The following is a 15,769-nucleotide window of genomic DNA, read 5'->3' on the forward strand; positions in this document are numbered from 1 at the left end:
AATCAGTGTAATAGAATTAGTATTTGTCATAACCCTTCTTTAGTATACACTCTCTGTGCATGGGTGTGTTTCTGCCGCTGTTGGGACATGTGGCATGCTACGTTTCAGATTGAGCAACTAGATAACACTGTTATAATCAAGTTTCAAATTTTACTGTCTAAAACTCTGATGGTATATCTTCATGAATGGAGTGGCTGTATCTGTAATCTGTCATTTCCGTTTCTAAATCCAAACCCATGGTCCTGTTCTGCTTCCTACAAAATGCTATTCCTGAAAGTACTGAGTGGGCAGGCTGAAACCCAGCCTAGCTTGTTAAAGCTTTAAATTGCAGACCTCTCTTCCTGCTCAGCAGCTCTGAGCTGAGATTGGCTGACACACATACAGTGACCACACCCTCTACCCAATAGGATTGCCTCTGGTACATTGTTGCAAACAGCTTCGTTCTCCTAGAATTCCTAATCCTAGTCCTAGAATTTCCCTCCGGCTGGACATTGAAAACCTAGCATTGCCATATGCACAGACATGGGAATATGGGTGAAAGACTTATGGGTAATAATATGGGTAAACAGGTTACAGGTCCTCATCTGTGGATGTGTTCTTTTCCTGTGGTTTAGGTAGTGTTACTTATGCTTGATATAAAGGTCTGTCACCTTTCACCCTCACCTTTCCTTCAACTATCTTCAACTACCTGACTGGAAATAGTTCATATAATCTGTTTTCTTTGCAAGGTCTTCCATAGTTCATATTGGAAAATTGCAATATTAAAATCTTCTAGCTACATTTTAAAGGGATTATTGCATATTCCTAACAATACACAGAAGAGACTAGTGTAGGAGAAACTACAAAAACTTCATTCAACAGATTATTTTTCTCACCAGTATATTGCATTCAAAAATATAATTAATTAAGAACTTCAATACACTAATGTCATTAAAGCATTGATTTGAGGTCTAATGAACAGGCCTATTGTAGTAATGTAGAATATGATATATGTTTATTATGATCCTTTTATAACAAACTTTGTATCACTGGGATCTCTGAATGTGAACCTACCTTCTTCTGAAAACTTATACTCCTCACCTTTATGGGTGTGCCATTTGGGGTGAAAATACACAAATTATTTATGAATATAACCAAACTGTATCTATTATATAATTCAGATCTGATGTTTCTTGGAAGTGGTCTGGGGAATTTTAGTACACTGCCATTAGTTTTGTGGGGAACGCTGCACTGGGCTGTAAGATCAGGGGTTTGATAAATGTCCACATCACTGATTTGTCACTTTCTGACCAGGTGTCTCTTCTCTCTCCCTTCTTGCTGCTCTCAGAGACGCAGTCCGGTAAGTACAGTGTCTGATCCTCCTGCCTCTTTGTTCTGTGTTCTCTGTAGTCTCAGAATAGCCAGAAAACGTCACGATCAGGTCTTGTTGCAAAGGTCGCGTGATGCTTTTGCAGCTTATCTTTTTCCGTTAATGATTGAATATTGTGATGCAAATGCAGCAGTTGATGATGTTTCGACAGCTGATGTCACGATTTGAGACTTTGTCCACACGTGTGACAGCAGAACTGTACATCAAGTTCAATGCACTGCTGTGCTGTAACGTCAGGGCTCCAGCTGCCCTGTAAAGACTAGGGCAGCCCTATGAACGCAAAATTCATAAAACCGCTTACCTCCACTATACGGCGTAGCCTTTTCACTGAATGAGGACCTACTATGGCCAAACTCTAAGAGAAAGGACTGTTTGCATCAAACATTTCACAGTTTGGGCAGCTGTTTATGATGAAAAGAAACACGAATAATAATGATTGATGATGATGATGATGATGATTTATGAAGCATTGAATATTGTTTTATTTCAGGGTCTGGCAAAAAGAAATAATCCTGGTGAGTACAAATTCTAAAAATCTAAGTGGCTTAATTTTTACAATGTGGTCTTTAAGTGCAAGAGTATCTGTGAAGTAAAATACATTAACAGTATTGGCTTCAGATTGTAAATATAGGTGTGTGTGTTATGCTTGATCTAAATGATTTGTTGTATCTTGTATTTTGTTGTTTTTAGGTGATGAAATCGCAAGACCAAGACGTTCTATTCCAGCTACTCAAGCCTCTGTGCCCTCACCCACACCTGCACCTGCACCATCCAGGTGGTACACACACTATGTATATGGGTTATACATTGTCTTTTTTGACGCAAAGCACCATATACACCTGTTTTGTAACTTGCTCACACTCTCACTCACGCATTCACCTGCTTGCTCACTCACTCACATTTAGAGTAAAAATTTAATTCTCCACAAGAGGGAGTTGTTGGTGCTGAAATCTTTGGTGCAGGTGTGTCCAGGTGGATGGCATTTTTCATCGCATTAAAATACATTAAAGCCTTGTTGATTTCTTGTGTTACTGCTCTGTGTGTCATAAAGAAGAACTAGGTGGAAAGACAGAGTCTCGGCCATGGAGATGGTGCATGTGTATGACTCAAACATCTCTGCTCCCTCTCATTTCAGCACTAAGAAATCTCCAGTGGCAGAGGATGCAGCCGCCTTGTTCGGCCCGCCGCTGGAGACAGCTTTTGATGAGCAGAAGACTGAAGGTACATAGCTCAGTCTGCCCCGTTCACGCCGGCAACAGAGTGTTCTGACAGGACTGGGGTAGAATAGACTCATGTAAGGTGCGTCTGATGGAGCACGGGGGTGTGTAATGTTACCCCACTGTGGTGCAAACCCTCCAAAGCTCCTCCACAGTAGTCTCCCCCTTCACCTCCCCCTGTTCAGCGGGGTTAAGATTCTTGCATTAATGTCATGGACATGTGTGTCTTATAATAATTCACAGAGTGCAAAATCATAAGCGGGTTTTTACTGAAGTGACTGTAACTCATTCAACTATTTTCAGAGCTGTCCTATACAGGTTGATATCCTTCTATTGTTTATTATTATTATTATTATATTCCTGTTCCTGTGTTTGCATCATCCAACACCTCAGTTGTTTAGCACAGAATCCATAAAAATTTATATTGCCATTAGAGATGCAGATATAGAGGTACAGATTGTGCATCGTGATAGATTTTTAGTCTGATTAAGTCTTCACTTCTTCTGATTTATTCTTTTTCTCACAAATTTGTGTTTGACATGAGACACTTTGTTCTGGTTGGAGAGAAAATTCTTATGAATGCTTTGGGTTAGACTGGCAGAAGTGACAAACTGTGAAGGGCAACTTCATCGTGTCTGAGTTTGGCTGACGCTGCTCTCCACTGGCTGTGTGTTGTGCCATCTTCCAAACACTAGTGCTGATAGAGGAACCTGAGGTTTGGGGTGCACCCTTGCGTGAGCCAAACCCAGAATCTTCTCTGGGAAGACCTTTCCCTTCAGGAAGTAAGTCTCTGATTGTGGCACCAGCAACCTTCCATCAAGGATCATGAACTCCCCTCAGTACCCCATTCTCCAAGTGGTCGTTTGTGTGAAAAAAGTCATCCGAGAATGTGTTTCTCATTAACTTTCCTCTTTCCCCAGACTCCATTAACCCACTAATTTCACAAATCATTAGCCAGGAAAACCAACGCAACTCTCATCCCTGAAGTCATCCAGTTAAGCCTGTGGCAGTCTGATGACAGTTTACTTGATGTGGCCTCTTTTATAGTCTATGTAAAATTCAGCATGTTTTTTTAATACCTTTCTTAAATTAGCCATCGTCATTATTGTATCTGGTCAAGCCTATACAGTATTTTGTACTACAGCTATGATACAAGTATGAACAGTTTAACCTTTGCATAGTCATAGCTGGTTACATAATATACGGGCTGATTTCATGAATGTGTAAGTGTAAGTATGGTTCTTACACTTTGTCTGACTGTGTAATTGTCTATGAGGAGTTGAAATTACACAGGCCAAAAATATCTTATTTGAGTTTCACACTGTATGAAAAGACTGTATTATCCACACTTTAAAAACTAGAGAAAATGGGATAAAAAATTTGAGGACCATTCAGAATGAGGTTGTGATTGATAATTGAGATTCTACACATTTCTCACAAAGTTGTTCATATGAAATGCGTACACCCAAAGTTATACTATGATTAAAATGTTGAATTGGTGGGCCACAGAATGTGAAGTGTTGTCTTCCTCCCTGAATGAGCCATCCCACGTCCAGCCCTTCCCAGCTTGATCTTGCATCTACTAAATATAAGACCTTGCCTATGCATGGTGCTTGGGGCATGGAAACGGTCCTGTTTTTTCTGAGTTAGCAAAGTGAAGGCATAGTATGCAACCACCAGGGGGCGATTGAGAACGCTTGCCTTAGCTGCCCTGATGTCATTACAGCGCTACCTCCACTTCCACCCAAGAATGTGCCGACTTCCTCCCCTCCGAGCAATTCTCCACCTGCAGATTTGGCTGGTAAGATCCTCCACCCAGAGCTTCCCCAAACCGTATGTGGCCCCCAGTCCATCTCTGTCTTGTGCATTAAAATGAGGTCATGAGCGCATATTTTTCCGATTTTTCTGGCATGGTTCTATTTATGGTTGTCTTTGTTTTCTGATGTTTTGTCTGCTCGTCTCTTTGTCTTCTCTGTATCTCCTGCTCTCTTAAAATTGTGGCCCCTAAAATGTATCTTCTGTGTATTTCCTACGCAATGGTTAATGCAGATGGGAAAGAGGAGGATGGTTCAGACAGACCCTCCATAGTGGATCTGGACAACATCTTTGGCCCAGGGGACTCCCTGAAACCTGGTGACATTACCGCAGACAAATGGGTCTGCTTTGCTGACCAGTCTCCTGAAAAACTGCCCCCTCCAGTCGAGCCTGCCCCACAACCCCTCACAGCTGCTCCTCCTCCAGCAGATCCACCTCCACCATTACCAAAATCCTCACCACCGCCAGAAGATCCACCTCCACCATTACCTAAATCTCCACCTCCCCACGAAGAGCCGGCCCCTCCTCTTCCAACAACGGAACCACCAAGAGAAACCATCCCCACTCCTCCAACAGCTTCTCTACCATCCAAAGAAACCACTTCTCCCCCAACAGTTCCACCACCTCCAGATGAAGAGGCCCCGCCTCCACCCGATGAGGCCATCATGCCTCACGCTGAATCAGCAACACCCATCTCCACCGGCGAGGCAGAGTGTGGCTCAGTCACTACTCCACCTAGTGCTTTGGAGACACATACGCGTACAATCCCCCCACCATTGGTCTTTAATCAGGAAAACAAGAAGACAGCTGAAGAGGTCAGTCCAAAAGAGGACTTGGCTGAATGCAGTTCTTCGCCCAAAGAAACTGGTCAAGGCCCACGATCAACACCACCACCTCCTCCACCCCCCACATACAGGGCAGTGGTATCATCCCCAGGGCCCATCCCTGGAGCCGGCAGTGGAGGCAGTGGCAGCGGTGAGTCCAAAGGATTCAATTTAGGGGCCTTGGTACCAGCAGTGTCCTTTAACCATGATCCACCACCTTAAAGACAAGATTATAACAAACACATCTCTAAATGCAAGTTGTCTTTTTATTGTTTTAAAGTCACTGAGGACTTTTTATTTTGGAAATTCGTGAACATAATGACATGGTGGGAAACACATGTAGGGATTTTTAAAAAATGGTTGCTATTTCCCCATTACATGAGCTGTTGATCCATGATCTGTTACGTAATGGAAGATTAAATGAGCATGCTAAATGTGAAGTCAAGCCTCTTTCTGAGCTGATCCTTAATAAAGGAACTGCAGGGTCATTCCAGGTCATGGCACTCCAAAATGTTTGTGTTTCTGCCAAGTTTGTTTAAGCTCTAATGGCTCACAAATGGCTTTGATGCATGATGTATTTCCTTCCTTGCAGAATGTTGTTTTTATGAAATTCCCTTGATCCACAGGCTCCTCCTCCCCTGTACGTCCCGCAACACCATTGGCCTCTGGCAGCCCTCCCCCTCCCCCGCCACGACCACCCTCCCGTCCCAAAATGGCTGCAGGGAAATCGAGTGTAGGGGACATGGTATGTGCCCACTCAGAAACTCTGCACTCACTGACACAACCACTGCTGCTCAGTTCGTCCCCAGACCTGCCTAGTCCTCCAATAGTTTACATTTTATGAATGAAATACAAGACGTCTTTTTAGTGTTCCTGACTTTCTTTACACGTACATTCCCTAAAGCTATAGGTTACTGCATTTGTTGTCAGTACAGGGCACAATTTTGAAAGCACTAGCTTCAAACCCTTGATCAAGACCTTTGCTCTGTTTGGTTTGATTTACATTAACCTGTATCCCTCTCCCCCCCCTCCTGGTTCCCTGCCCCCCCCCCCTCCTCCCCCCAGAATCGGTCTTTCAGCCCCCCAGTCCACTCATCCAGCCCTCCACCCATGGCACCACTGGCGCGGGCAGAGAGCACCTCCTCCATCTCCTCCACCAACTCACTCAGTGCTGCCACCACACCCACCGTCGGTAAAGAGCTCTCCGTGTCTGTGTCAGGTGTGATTCCATTTCCCACCCTTCTTCCTTCTGTGCTGTGTTTTCTCGGCTGTGTTTGCAGAAGCCCGGTTTGGTTTAGAAGCCCCATTGTGGCGCGTGTCTTGATTCTGGAGCAGTGTTTTGTTCTGTCGGGGCTCAGACCACGTTTCTGACTGTGCTACATGTAGGGACCATATAACGGTCTCTGTAGATATCAATGTTGTCTGAATGTGTAGTCTTAATATTTAAACATAGGGCAAAACCAAATAGCATAACTTTTCTACGCCTACCATGCCTTTAAAGGACTTTTGAAGGCTTTAGGAAGGTTGGCTTTGTCACATATTGTATCATGATTGTACTGAAATTGTTGAGGACTTATAGAAAGCTATTCATGTTCAGGGAGGTGTAAAGACATGTAAAATTGTTCTCCATATTAAAGAGCTCAGTATAGATTAGTAGATTTTCTGAGGTTTCTTATCCAGTTTCAAAGTAATATTGCGGTATTGCAGTGCATGTCTGCAAAAATGACATCTTGAAGAGTTTGCCAGCCTTGTGTTTGTTACATTCCCTTATTAAAATAAAAAAAAATGCAATATAAATGTTTTCTTTATCTGCCATTTTAGATTTACATGTTAGACTGGTGTGGTTTTTGCTACCACAGGTCTCTGTGTAAAATATTTGCAAACTCAGAGTTCTACTTGGGGTATTTCAGTACGTGAGGGATTTCAGTACATGAGGTATTTCAGTCCTTGAGGGTTATCAGCACCTGAGGGTTTTCAGTGCACCTGGTGCTCTTGCCGTTCAGTCCATTTGTATTTTTTTGTCTTTTTTTTCTTTTTTTTTCTCTTCCACTCATCATTTGCTGTGTGTCTTTGTAGCGTGACCTTGTCTTGAGTTTGTTGACTGTGCTTTTTCTTTTCTTTGAAGCCTTTGTTGTTTAATTTGAATTGCTTTTACGTTTGTTTTTGTTTTGTTGTCTTTCTTGTCCTGTCTTTTGGGCTGCCGTTTTTGTCCGGTGTCAGATGACGACGTTTTTGTAGAAAAACTGCCCAGCTTTGAGAGGCAAGATGATCTGCTATCAGGTACGGTATGGGACCTTCCTGATGTGGTGGATGACATGGATGACACTGATTCAAACCAGCAGCTTTGAAAAGCCTGTGTTATGTACAGTGCCTTTGCTTTGGAAGGCATAAGTACCTCATTAGAGTTTCTTTAGTATGTCCACTAAATAAACAAGTAAGCCAACTGATCACACATGCATGGTATTAGCCTCATCTCTGAGCAATCTTCAGTTCATTACTGTATATTCGATCTCCTGTATCACTTTTCTGCACATTCTTTGCAACCAGGCAGAGGAAATTGAATCAGGTGTTCACATCCATATGTTACATTACACATCCATAACCACACACATCGCAGAAGCCAAAAGCAATGTGCAACATGCCCCTCCCCCCACAAACTCCACCCCCATTGCTTCATAATCAGCCCATTTGCTTACAAAGGTACTACGTATACTCCCTACCCCGGCCCATCACCCTGTTGCCATGACAAAGCCTCCCTGTGCCGTGATGGCACCATGCGTTAAAGTGTCTGGACGCAGAGTGTCTGAAGAGCATCTGTCTCACAGTCCTTCCATTAGGACCTGACGCAGGCCATCAGACACACACACACACACACACAGCCTCTGTGTGTTTGAAGTCGGGTCTGGAGAGAAGCCCAGACGGCTGCAGCACTGATCAGTATTCTTTCCGTTCCCTCTTCTTCAAGTGCAACATTTGACCTGTTCTAAATTCTTGTCTGACTTCTAAGCATGTAGATTACATTTTGTATAAGAAGCAAATCAAGCATCTTCATGCCTCAGACATTAAAACTTAATACCACTTTTTAAAAAATCCCAGTGTCTACTATCAATTTAACAGGTTTCCTACACAGTGACAAATGCTTAAAATATCCCCTTCACACATCTCATGGGCATTATAGGTCTTTCTCACCAGACTGATGTCACACCTTCACATTGAAAGGAAAAGCCCCCCATAGTGCACAGATCCTTCTCACTCATTACTGCCCCCTGCTGTCGCCATACTGCGACTGCTCCCATTCTGTCAGGTCCAGAAATGTGTATCACATGACTAAGCAAAATATTATGTAAAATCTTTAAATCAATAAATGTCACCAGCTGTATTTTTTTTTTTTGAAAGATTGCAGAAATTCATACAGACTTCACCCCTGGTGTATTTATAATATAGTTTAGATATGAATATTGCGACATCATGTGATCTAGATGTTGGTGTGTTCATTAAACTGATTAAGAATCTCGAGCAGCCCGTATATTTGGGCTGGCCTGTGTTTGGATATCTCTGATGGCCCTGCAGGGCTCCCTGCTGCCTGCCTTTTATGCTCCCTGCCTTAGAGTCATCCATAGCCACATCCCAGCATGCACCACAGGGCCAACCGTTCTCTCCCTCTTGCCAAATGCTACACAGTGCGCTCTAGGTTATTTACACTATGTCCATCATGTCATAGCCAGTTCCACAGCCTTGACTCACTCCAGCATTGCCAAGAACAATTTCTTTTTTATGGATACTTAAAGTTTGAATTACCTTATTATGCCCTATGTAGAATGCATAAAGGGTTTATGAATTCTAGAGTTCCACACCAGAAGCACAGGCTGCCTGCCACGTTACCCTTTGACCTATGTCCTAGCCACGCCCCTCCCCCGTGACATTTAATAGACGTGTGTGTGATTCACGCTACTGTCCTTGTTTCCCCTTCTCCCCACCTCCCTCCTCACGCCTCCCCACCCTTCTGCGCCCCCCCTCAACACAGAGACAGACCAGCCCTCCCTCGTATGGTTTGACAGAGGCAAGTTTTATTTAACATTTGAAGGTAAGTCGGGCTTTCTACCCGAAGACGTAGCGTGTGCACACTCAAGTCTCATCTGTCTCTCCCCTTTTCTCATCCACATCTCTCTCGGTCTTGCTCCCCGCTGGGTCCTCCGCCCGTAGCGATGCTAAGTCTCTCCGCACCAAAGTCAGTGTTTGCTCCCTGTTGCTCCTGCTGGTTTCAGCATCACGGCACACATCTGTCCACAGAGCGCGGCAGTCTTCTTTCAGAACCATCATCTTCGTTTTCTTGTCACGAATCTGATTTTATGTCTTTTTTTTTTTGTGGCTCTTTTAATTGTTTGATTTTGGTTCTTTTGTCTGTGACACAGCAGCTCAGCATCAACTGCATGTGTCTGAACTTCCTGTTTCATTCTTTTCTTTTCACACCTTACCAACTTTTCATGTGTTTTGTTGTTGAGTTTTTGGACTGTGTTTGCTGCTTTTAAGCTACTTATTTGATGCTGCACGTGGAATTATGTTAAGATGACACTCTGTTAGGAATCTTTTGGCAGAAAAGTGAAGCCCAAGGCTTTCTCATTTCTTTTGCTTTAAATGGATATTTGACAGTTGTAGGTTTTAGAGGCTTTTGGTTCTGACTGTTGAAAAACACTGGAGAGAATATGCATTGTGTTCACTGGTGTCGTAAATGTACTGTGTGTCTGATCACCTGTCTGATTTCCTGTCATTTTGTTTTCCTTTTTTTTCCACTTAATTTCTTGCAGTGTTACTTGCCATGTTCTACTGATACTTATCTAGAATGAACCAGGGTCACGTTCTAGACAGAAATGGTTTCTGCATTGCTGGTTTCCTCATTCGGGGCTTCATTAAAACTTGTTTAATGTAAGTCGTGTGTGTGTGTGTGTGTGTGTGTGTGTGTGTGTGTGTGTTCTAGGCTGCTCTCGAGGTCCCAGTCCCCTCACAATGGGAGCCCAGGACACACTCCCAGTGGCTGCAGCCTTCACTGAGACGGTCAACGCTTACTTCAAAGGCACTGACCCCAGCATGTATGTCTGAATGAAGCTAGCAGCTCACTTGTGTGTGCTTGGTTTAAAAAGAATACCTATATACAAAAGAATACCAATATTGCTTTGCTTATCATGCAATACATTGTTAATGTTGTGACCACAAGTTTAATTTTGAACACTTGAAAATTAGAATTTTGTGAATTTCCAACTCTTCAAAGGCCTTCTTTAGTCCGTTAGCTGCTGCTGGTATTTGGTCTAACCCCAGTATCTATCTCAAAGGTGTGTGGTGAAGATCACAGGGGAGATGGTGTTGTCTTTCCCGGCTGGCATCACCAGACACTTTGCCAATAACCCATCGCCTGCAGTGCTAACCTTCAGCATAACCAACTGCAGCAGCCTGGAACACGTCCTTCCTAACCCCCAGTTACTGTGCTGGTAAATAACCCTTCTAATGGCACTCTACCCCAGCTCAGACAGGACTAGAGCACAGCACTTTACCCGCCCTTTGTGAACAATTGGAGACTTCATTCACATTCCACACTGACTTTACCCAAAGCCATAATCATGGAACATTTGTCATGGTGGGCCTACTTTTTGCTTAATGCTTTATTTGCATCATTTACTATATTTCTTTTGTCTACAACAGTCTTATCTCCCAATAAATCCCAGTTATATTCAGACCAGCCTTTAGCTGTGTTTTCTAGCTAGAGAATTGTAGCTGAGAAGGCTGTTTTGCCCTTGGTCTGGTGTCAGATCCCTGAGTCAGCTGATGGTGACTCACACATAACCAAGTCAACAGTGAGTTCATCACTCCCACTGTCTCGTCATTGCCAGCATCTCTCTGGACCAGAAGCGACCCTGAGCAAAGCTGATCTGACCTGCTTTAGATTTGGCCATGGGTTTAGTCTTAAGCCTCGCGCAAGACTCACTCCCATAACAACCTCCTCTCATTAATCCTCTAGTGACACCACACAGTCCAAGCCCAGCTGCAAGGAATTCTGGGTGAACATGCCAAACCTCATGGCTCACTTAAAGAAGGTGTCTGAACAGAAACCTCAGGCCACGTACTACAATGTAGACATGCTGAAATATCAGGTAAGAACTGACATACTGGAAAATAATGATGGTTGGACTTTCATAATGTGTAGTTAAGATGTGTGTTGAATGGGCAAATGAAGACTCGGTTATTAATCAGGTAAAATGGGGGAAAGCAGCATGGACAATATATTAAAAATAGATTAAAAGATGTATATGCGTTGTAGATGTGTATTTTATATATATATATATATATATATATATATATATATATATATATATATATATATATATATGGCATATATCTGTAATATGCCATATATCTGGACGTGTGTGTGTATGTGTGTGTGCGCGTGTGCATATTCATTAGGTTTCGGCTCCTGGTCCACAGTCAGCTCCTCTCAATTTGGCCGTGAACTGGAGGTGTGAGCCCACCAGCACTGATCTGAGGATAGACTACAAATACACTGGCAGTGCCATGACCACGCCAGTAGCCCTCAATAATGTCCAGTTCCTTGTCCCTGTGGATGGAGGGGTCAGCAAACTTCAGGCTGTACTTCCACCGGCTGCCTGGTGAGGGAGCTAGAACTGCAATTTGCTGAAGTTCCCATAGGGTAGCTAGTGCACTGTGGTCTTAATATAGTTAATATGTATAGTGTAGCATTTAATGTGGATGTGGTGCATTGCAAGGTGCTGGAGACTTGAGCGTTGAGCTGTTTGACGGCGGCAGCTGGAACAGAAGCTGCGTGGAGATGCCCTGATTCTGACGGATGATGTTTTCTTCTTTTGATCTATAAAGGAACGCAGAGCAGCAGAGAATCCTGTGGAAGATTCCGGATATCTCCCAAAAGTCTGAAAACGGAGGTATAAAACTCAAACTTTTTAAGTGCTTAAATCCAGTTTCACTTACTTTAATTTATTAGATCCTTCTGTGATAGACCCCTTACCCATGGGTGCTTGTCTGTGTGTATGGCCGGCGTGCTCTGTGATGGCCTTCAGGGGTGGGTTCCTTGCTGGCACGCTTCCAGCTGACGGAGGGGCCCAGTAAGCCCGCAGCTCTGGCTGTGCAGTTCACCAGTGAGGGCAGCACCTTGTCGGGCTGCGACATCAAGCTGGCTTGCCCCGGCTACCGATTCTCCCTCATCAAGAAGAGATTCGCTGCAGGTGAGTGAAAATGGCCCAGATGTAAAACGGTGCTGGTGTATTCTACCGGGAAGTCATAGGATGATTATTTGTTGTTTGCTTAATTTTTAGGAAAATATTTGGCGGACAACTGACATCAAAGACCCACGTGAGAGAGTGTGTCTCTTATGGACTAAATGAAAACTACTCTGAACATAAGACCGACGAACAAAATGGTCTCTGCCTGACCCTGCAGAGAGTCTCTGTATAGATTCTGACCCAGGCAGAACCCACACTCCAGCAGTATTGTATAAGTTACGTATAGAAATCGTGGACCGTTTTAGGGTGTACTTCTCGTATTTGTAAACTGTAAACATTTCGGAACTGTATTGCTGTTAGACAGCACGGGCTTCCCTTAAGGTTAGCCTCTCACCTGACTAACAACTTGATGTTCAACCCACTGGCTGTGGCTGCCTGAACACACAATATCTCGCTACATGTGATATAGATCAGTGTTAAAACGAATCAATGATTTTAACCAGAACGGGACGCTCTGGATGATGTCAGGTAGGATCGATTAAGTCCATGAGCAGTCACACTCTTTCTGTTAATGAAGAAATGTTTCATCTAAGACCTAAAGGCACTGGATAGGAAAGAGGGCTGTTCGTGTCTCTTTGCCACAAGGGGGCGGTATATTGTGGTGTTACACAGTGACTGTATGTCATTCAGGTTAATAAGTGGAGCTTTTGGAATGTAACTGAATGGGGTATCTAGAGTAATAAGAGATGAGTTGTAATGTCCGACATGGCCCACGTGTAAATGTAAAGATCAGGTTTTTGTGGACACACTATGGTAATGTCATATTTTAGATACATTTTTTTTATTTATTTTTCATCTGAGATTTAGGCAGCCACAGCTTAAAATATGTCCTGCTTGCAATTGTATGAAAAAGGTTTTTCCCTTGAGAAAAAAGTAATTTTAAATGGATAATATATATCTTGAAGGGCGTCTGGTGTTTTTCCTTGTATTGTTGAATAGCCTTTCTGTTGTTCCCAAGACAGCAGTGTTAGACTTCTGAATACATCATTCTATTTTTATTTATTCATGATGATTTGTTGTACAAAAAAAATATACAAAAACTCTGTGACTCTGTATATGTATAGACTTTGAATGGTATCACAGGTTAGGACCCTTAAAGTTATAAATATTTGATTTTTTTTGTTATCTGTGTAGTTGGGTAAACTGTGTACAGTATAATGCTGAGGTATAATTTTTAAATTTATTTCAAATATAATTTTTTTAACTCGAGTGCACCAGAAGATTTGAACTGTATATGGATAGGGATTTTAAAAGGCTGTATAAAGTATCTACCTGGGTAAATCATGCTTTATGAAAGCAGTGTTATGTATATCTGCACTATTAGGTAAAAAATAGATTGTCAACTTTTGGACGTTTAAACTATTTCACCATTAAGCCCGATGTGTGCAATCTGAATCTCACCTCTTTGCTTCAGTGGATTTTATTTACAGTCTTTAGCATGAACCCCTATCCAAATTGCCCCAAAGCTTAAGGTTACTGATTTAATTTGCAAATGGTGAATGTCTCTGTGAGATTACAAGGACAAGTTTTGGGGAGGGGTGAGGATGACCAAATTGCTTCTACCTTTTTTGTCCTTTTCGTTTTGTTTTTTTTTTTTTTTTTTTGTATTTGTGTGTGTATCTCCAGAACTGTCCTCAAAGAGAGAATAAGCTGCATATTTTTTAAATGTTAAAAACTACTAATAAAGTGAAAAACTATTGTTTCTTGTGGAAAAAAATACCACTGTGCTACTGTTGAACTTCCCAGATGTTCTGATATTCAATGACAACAACAAAAACATTGAGTAACTATAACTCAAAGTATATGTTGCAGAGATTGTGCTGGTTGAAAGAGAACACTGTCACTTTTTGAAGTACAGAGTTGTATTCCCATGGTGGAAGAGCAGTACCCTGGATATTAACGCTGTGTCGTACAGTTTACTCCACTGGTTTCCTAACTGCACTGAGTTCATTAGATATAAAAATTGTAAGTGTCCATTGATTAAAAGAAAATCCCATGAATGCAGTTCTATGGAGCAGTTCAGTTTGTCTTCATAGTCCAAAGTGAAGTGTTGCCCAGGATATGTTATGAGGCAAGGAACTTTGTATGTCAGCCACAGAGGTGTCAATTCCAGGTTCAGAAAGTAAAAGTCCTCACCAGAATTTTGCTCAGGCTTCCTGGATTGTGTTGATTTCACTAATTTTACCTGGATTGCACTAATTAGAAAATCTAGCAAGCTTGAGCAAAATCCTGGTGAGGACTTTTACTTTCTGAACCTGGAATTGACACCTCTGGTTAGCCAGGTAGTGTAAGAGAAATCATGTGTGATCGTGTGTGTGTGTGTGATTGTACATGTGTAAGTGCATGAGTGAGTGTGTGCATGTGCGACTGTATTGATGGATCATTATAGATTCTTCCCAGCAACAGGTGCAAGCTGTGTTTGTACAAATGATGTTAACATTGAACTGAGTTACTTTGCTCTTTCCAAACCAATAAAACACGTAAGCGGAATGTATGAACTTGTATTTACGCATATGTTTAATCTTTACTTAAAATGGTTGGCCACACTGAATGTGCAAGTCATCAATTTTGCTCACTTTTTGGACCAGCATCCAGACAGGGATTAGGCCTACACAGGGATTAGGCCTAGAACTGAAACTGCATTGCCAGTGGTGATCCAGTTACAAGTGGACATCATTTTTAGTCCAGCCTTTAAAATGAATCTGGGAATTTGGCTTCTTATGTATGACATTAAGACTTACATAACTTAATGTGCATAACAGCCTGAAAAGTTATAGATCATTTGAAACGATTCTGGAATCAAACAACCATTTACAAATAAAGCAGATAACACCGCACAGGCCTGTGAATATGCAACTGTATTTATCAGACAAAACATGCAAGCTATACATTTCAATCAGATTTGCAGTTTCAACAACATGAACAGTCCTGAAATTAAAATCTTTTAATGCATAAAATTGTTGGCATCAAATAGGTCAATTTTTTTCTTAAACAAACGTTCAAACAAGGCAACCTTTGCTATATAATGCTTGTTTATACGCCCTTAGCAACTACACTATTACTGATTTGCAACTGTTATACCATGAGCAGAAAGAAAGGCCTAATACAAATTAGTTTGAGGATCCCTGAGTCCCCAGTGATCGTGCAAGAGGAACAGTGAGTCCATGTGGCCCTCAGCACAGCAACGCCAGGTCACTCTTTAGACAGCCCATCCGACAACATATTTGGTTGAGATCTCGT

General features: G+C 42.3%; 1 protein-coding gene across 13 annotated transcripts in view; it reads left to right on the plus strand.

Annotated features, from left to right (window-relative positions):
- Positions 1–15,019, plus strand: part of sgip1a (SH3GL interacting endocytic adaptor 1a) — a 51,119-nt gene extending 36,100 nt beyond the window's left edge. For 6 of the 13 annotated variants that reach the window (XM_077014970.1, XM_077014958.1, XM_077014960.1 and 3 more), the window contains 18 exons: positions 1,328–1,339; positions 1,860–1,884; positions 2,060–2,144; positions 2,505–2,590; positions 3,282–3,368; positions 4,313–4,387; positions 4,636–5,376; positions 5,852–5,970; positions 6,291–6,444; positions 7,446–7,505; positions 9,250–9,309; positions 10,201–10,312; positions 10,553–10,708; positions 11,236–11,368; positions 11,679–11,881; positions 12,108–12,172; positions 12,308–12,472; positions 12,563–15,019. In XM_077014970.1, coding sequence (XP_076871085.1) covers positions 1,328–1,339; positions 1,860–1,884; positions 2,060–2,144; positions 2,505–2,590; positions 3,282–3,368; positions 4,313–4,387; positions 4,636–5,376; positions 5,852–5,970; positions 6,291–6,444; positions 7,446–7,505; positions 9,250–9,309; positions 10,201–10,312; positions 10,553–10,708; positions 11,236–11,368; positions 11,679–11,881; positions 12,108–12,172; positions 12,308–12,472; positions 12,563–12,585 — 2,361 coding nt within the window. In that variant the 3' untranslated portion in view covers positions 12,586–15,019. The remainder of the gene's footprint in view (positions 1–1,327; positions 1,340–1,859; positions 1,885–2,059; positions 2,145–2,504; positions 2,591–3,281; positions 3,369–4,312; positions 4,388–4,635; positions 5,377–5,851; positions 5,971–6,290; positions 6,445–7,445; positions 7,506–9,249; positions 9,310–10,200; positions 10,313–10,552; positions 10,709–11,235; positions 11,369–11,678; positions 11,882–12,107; positions 12,173–12,307; positions 12,473–12,562) is intronic. The other 7 variants (XM_077014963.1, XM_077014969.1, XM_077014964.1 and 4 more) reach the window with 7 other exon arrangements.
- The last annotated feature ends 750 nt before the right edge of the window (positions 15,020–15,769 follow it).

This window comes from Brachyhypopomus gauderio, chromosome 8 (genome assembly GCF_052324685.1).
Source record: "Brachyhypopomus gauderio isolate BG-103 chromosome 8, BGAUD_0.2, whole genome shotgun sequence".
In the NCBI taxonomy this organism is placed as follows: domain Eukaryota; kingdom Metazoa; phylum Chordata; class Actinopteri; order Gymnotiformes; family Hypopomidae; genus Brachyhypopomus; species Brachyhypopomus gauderio.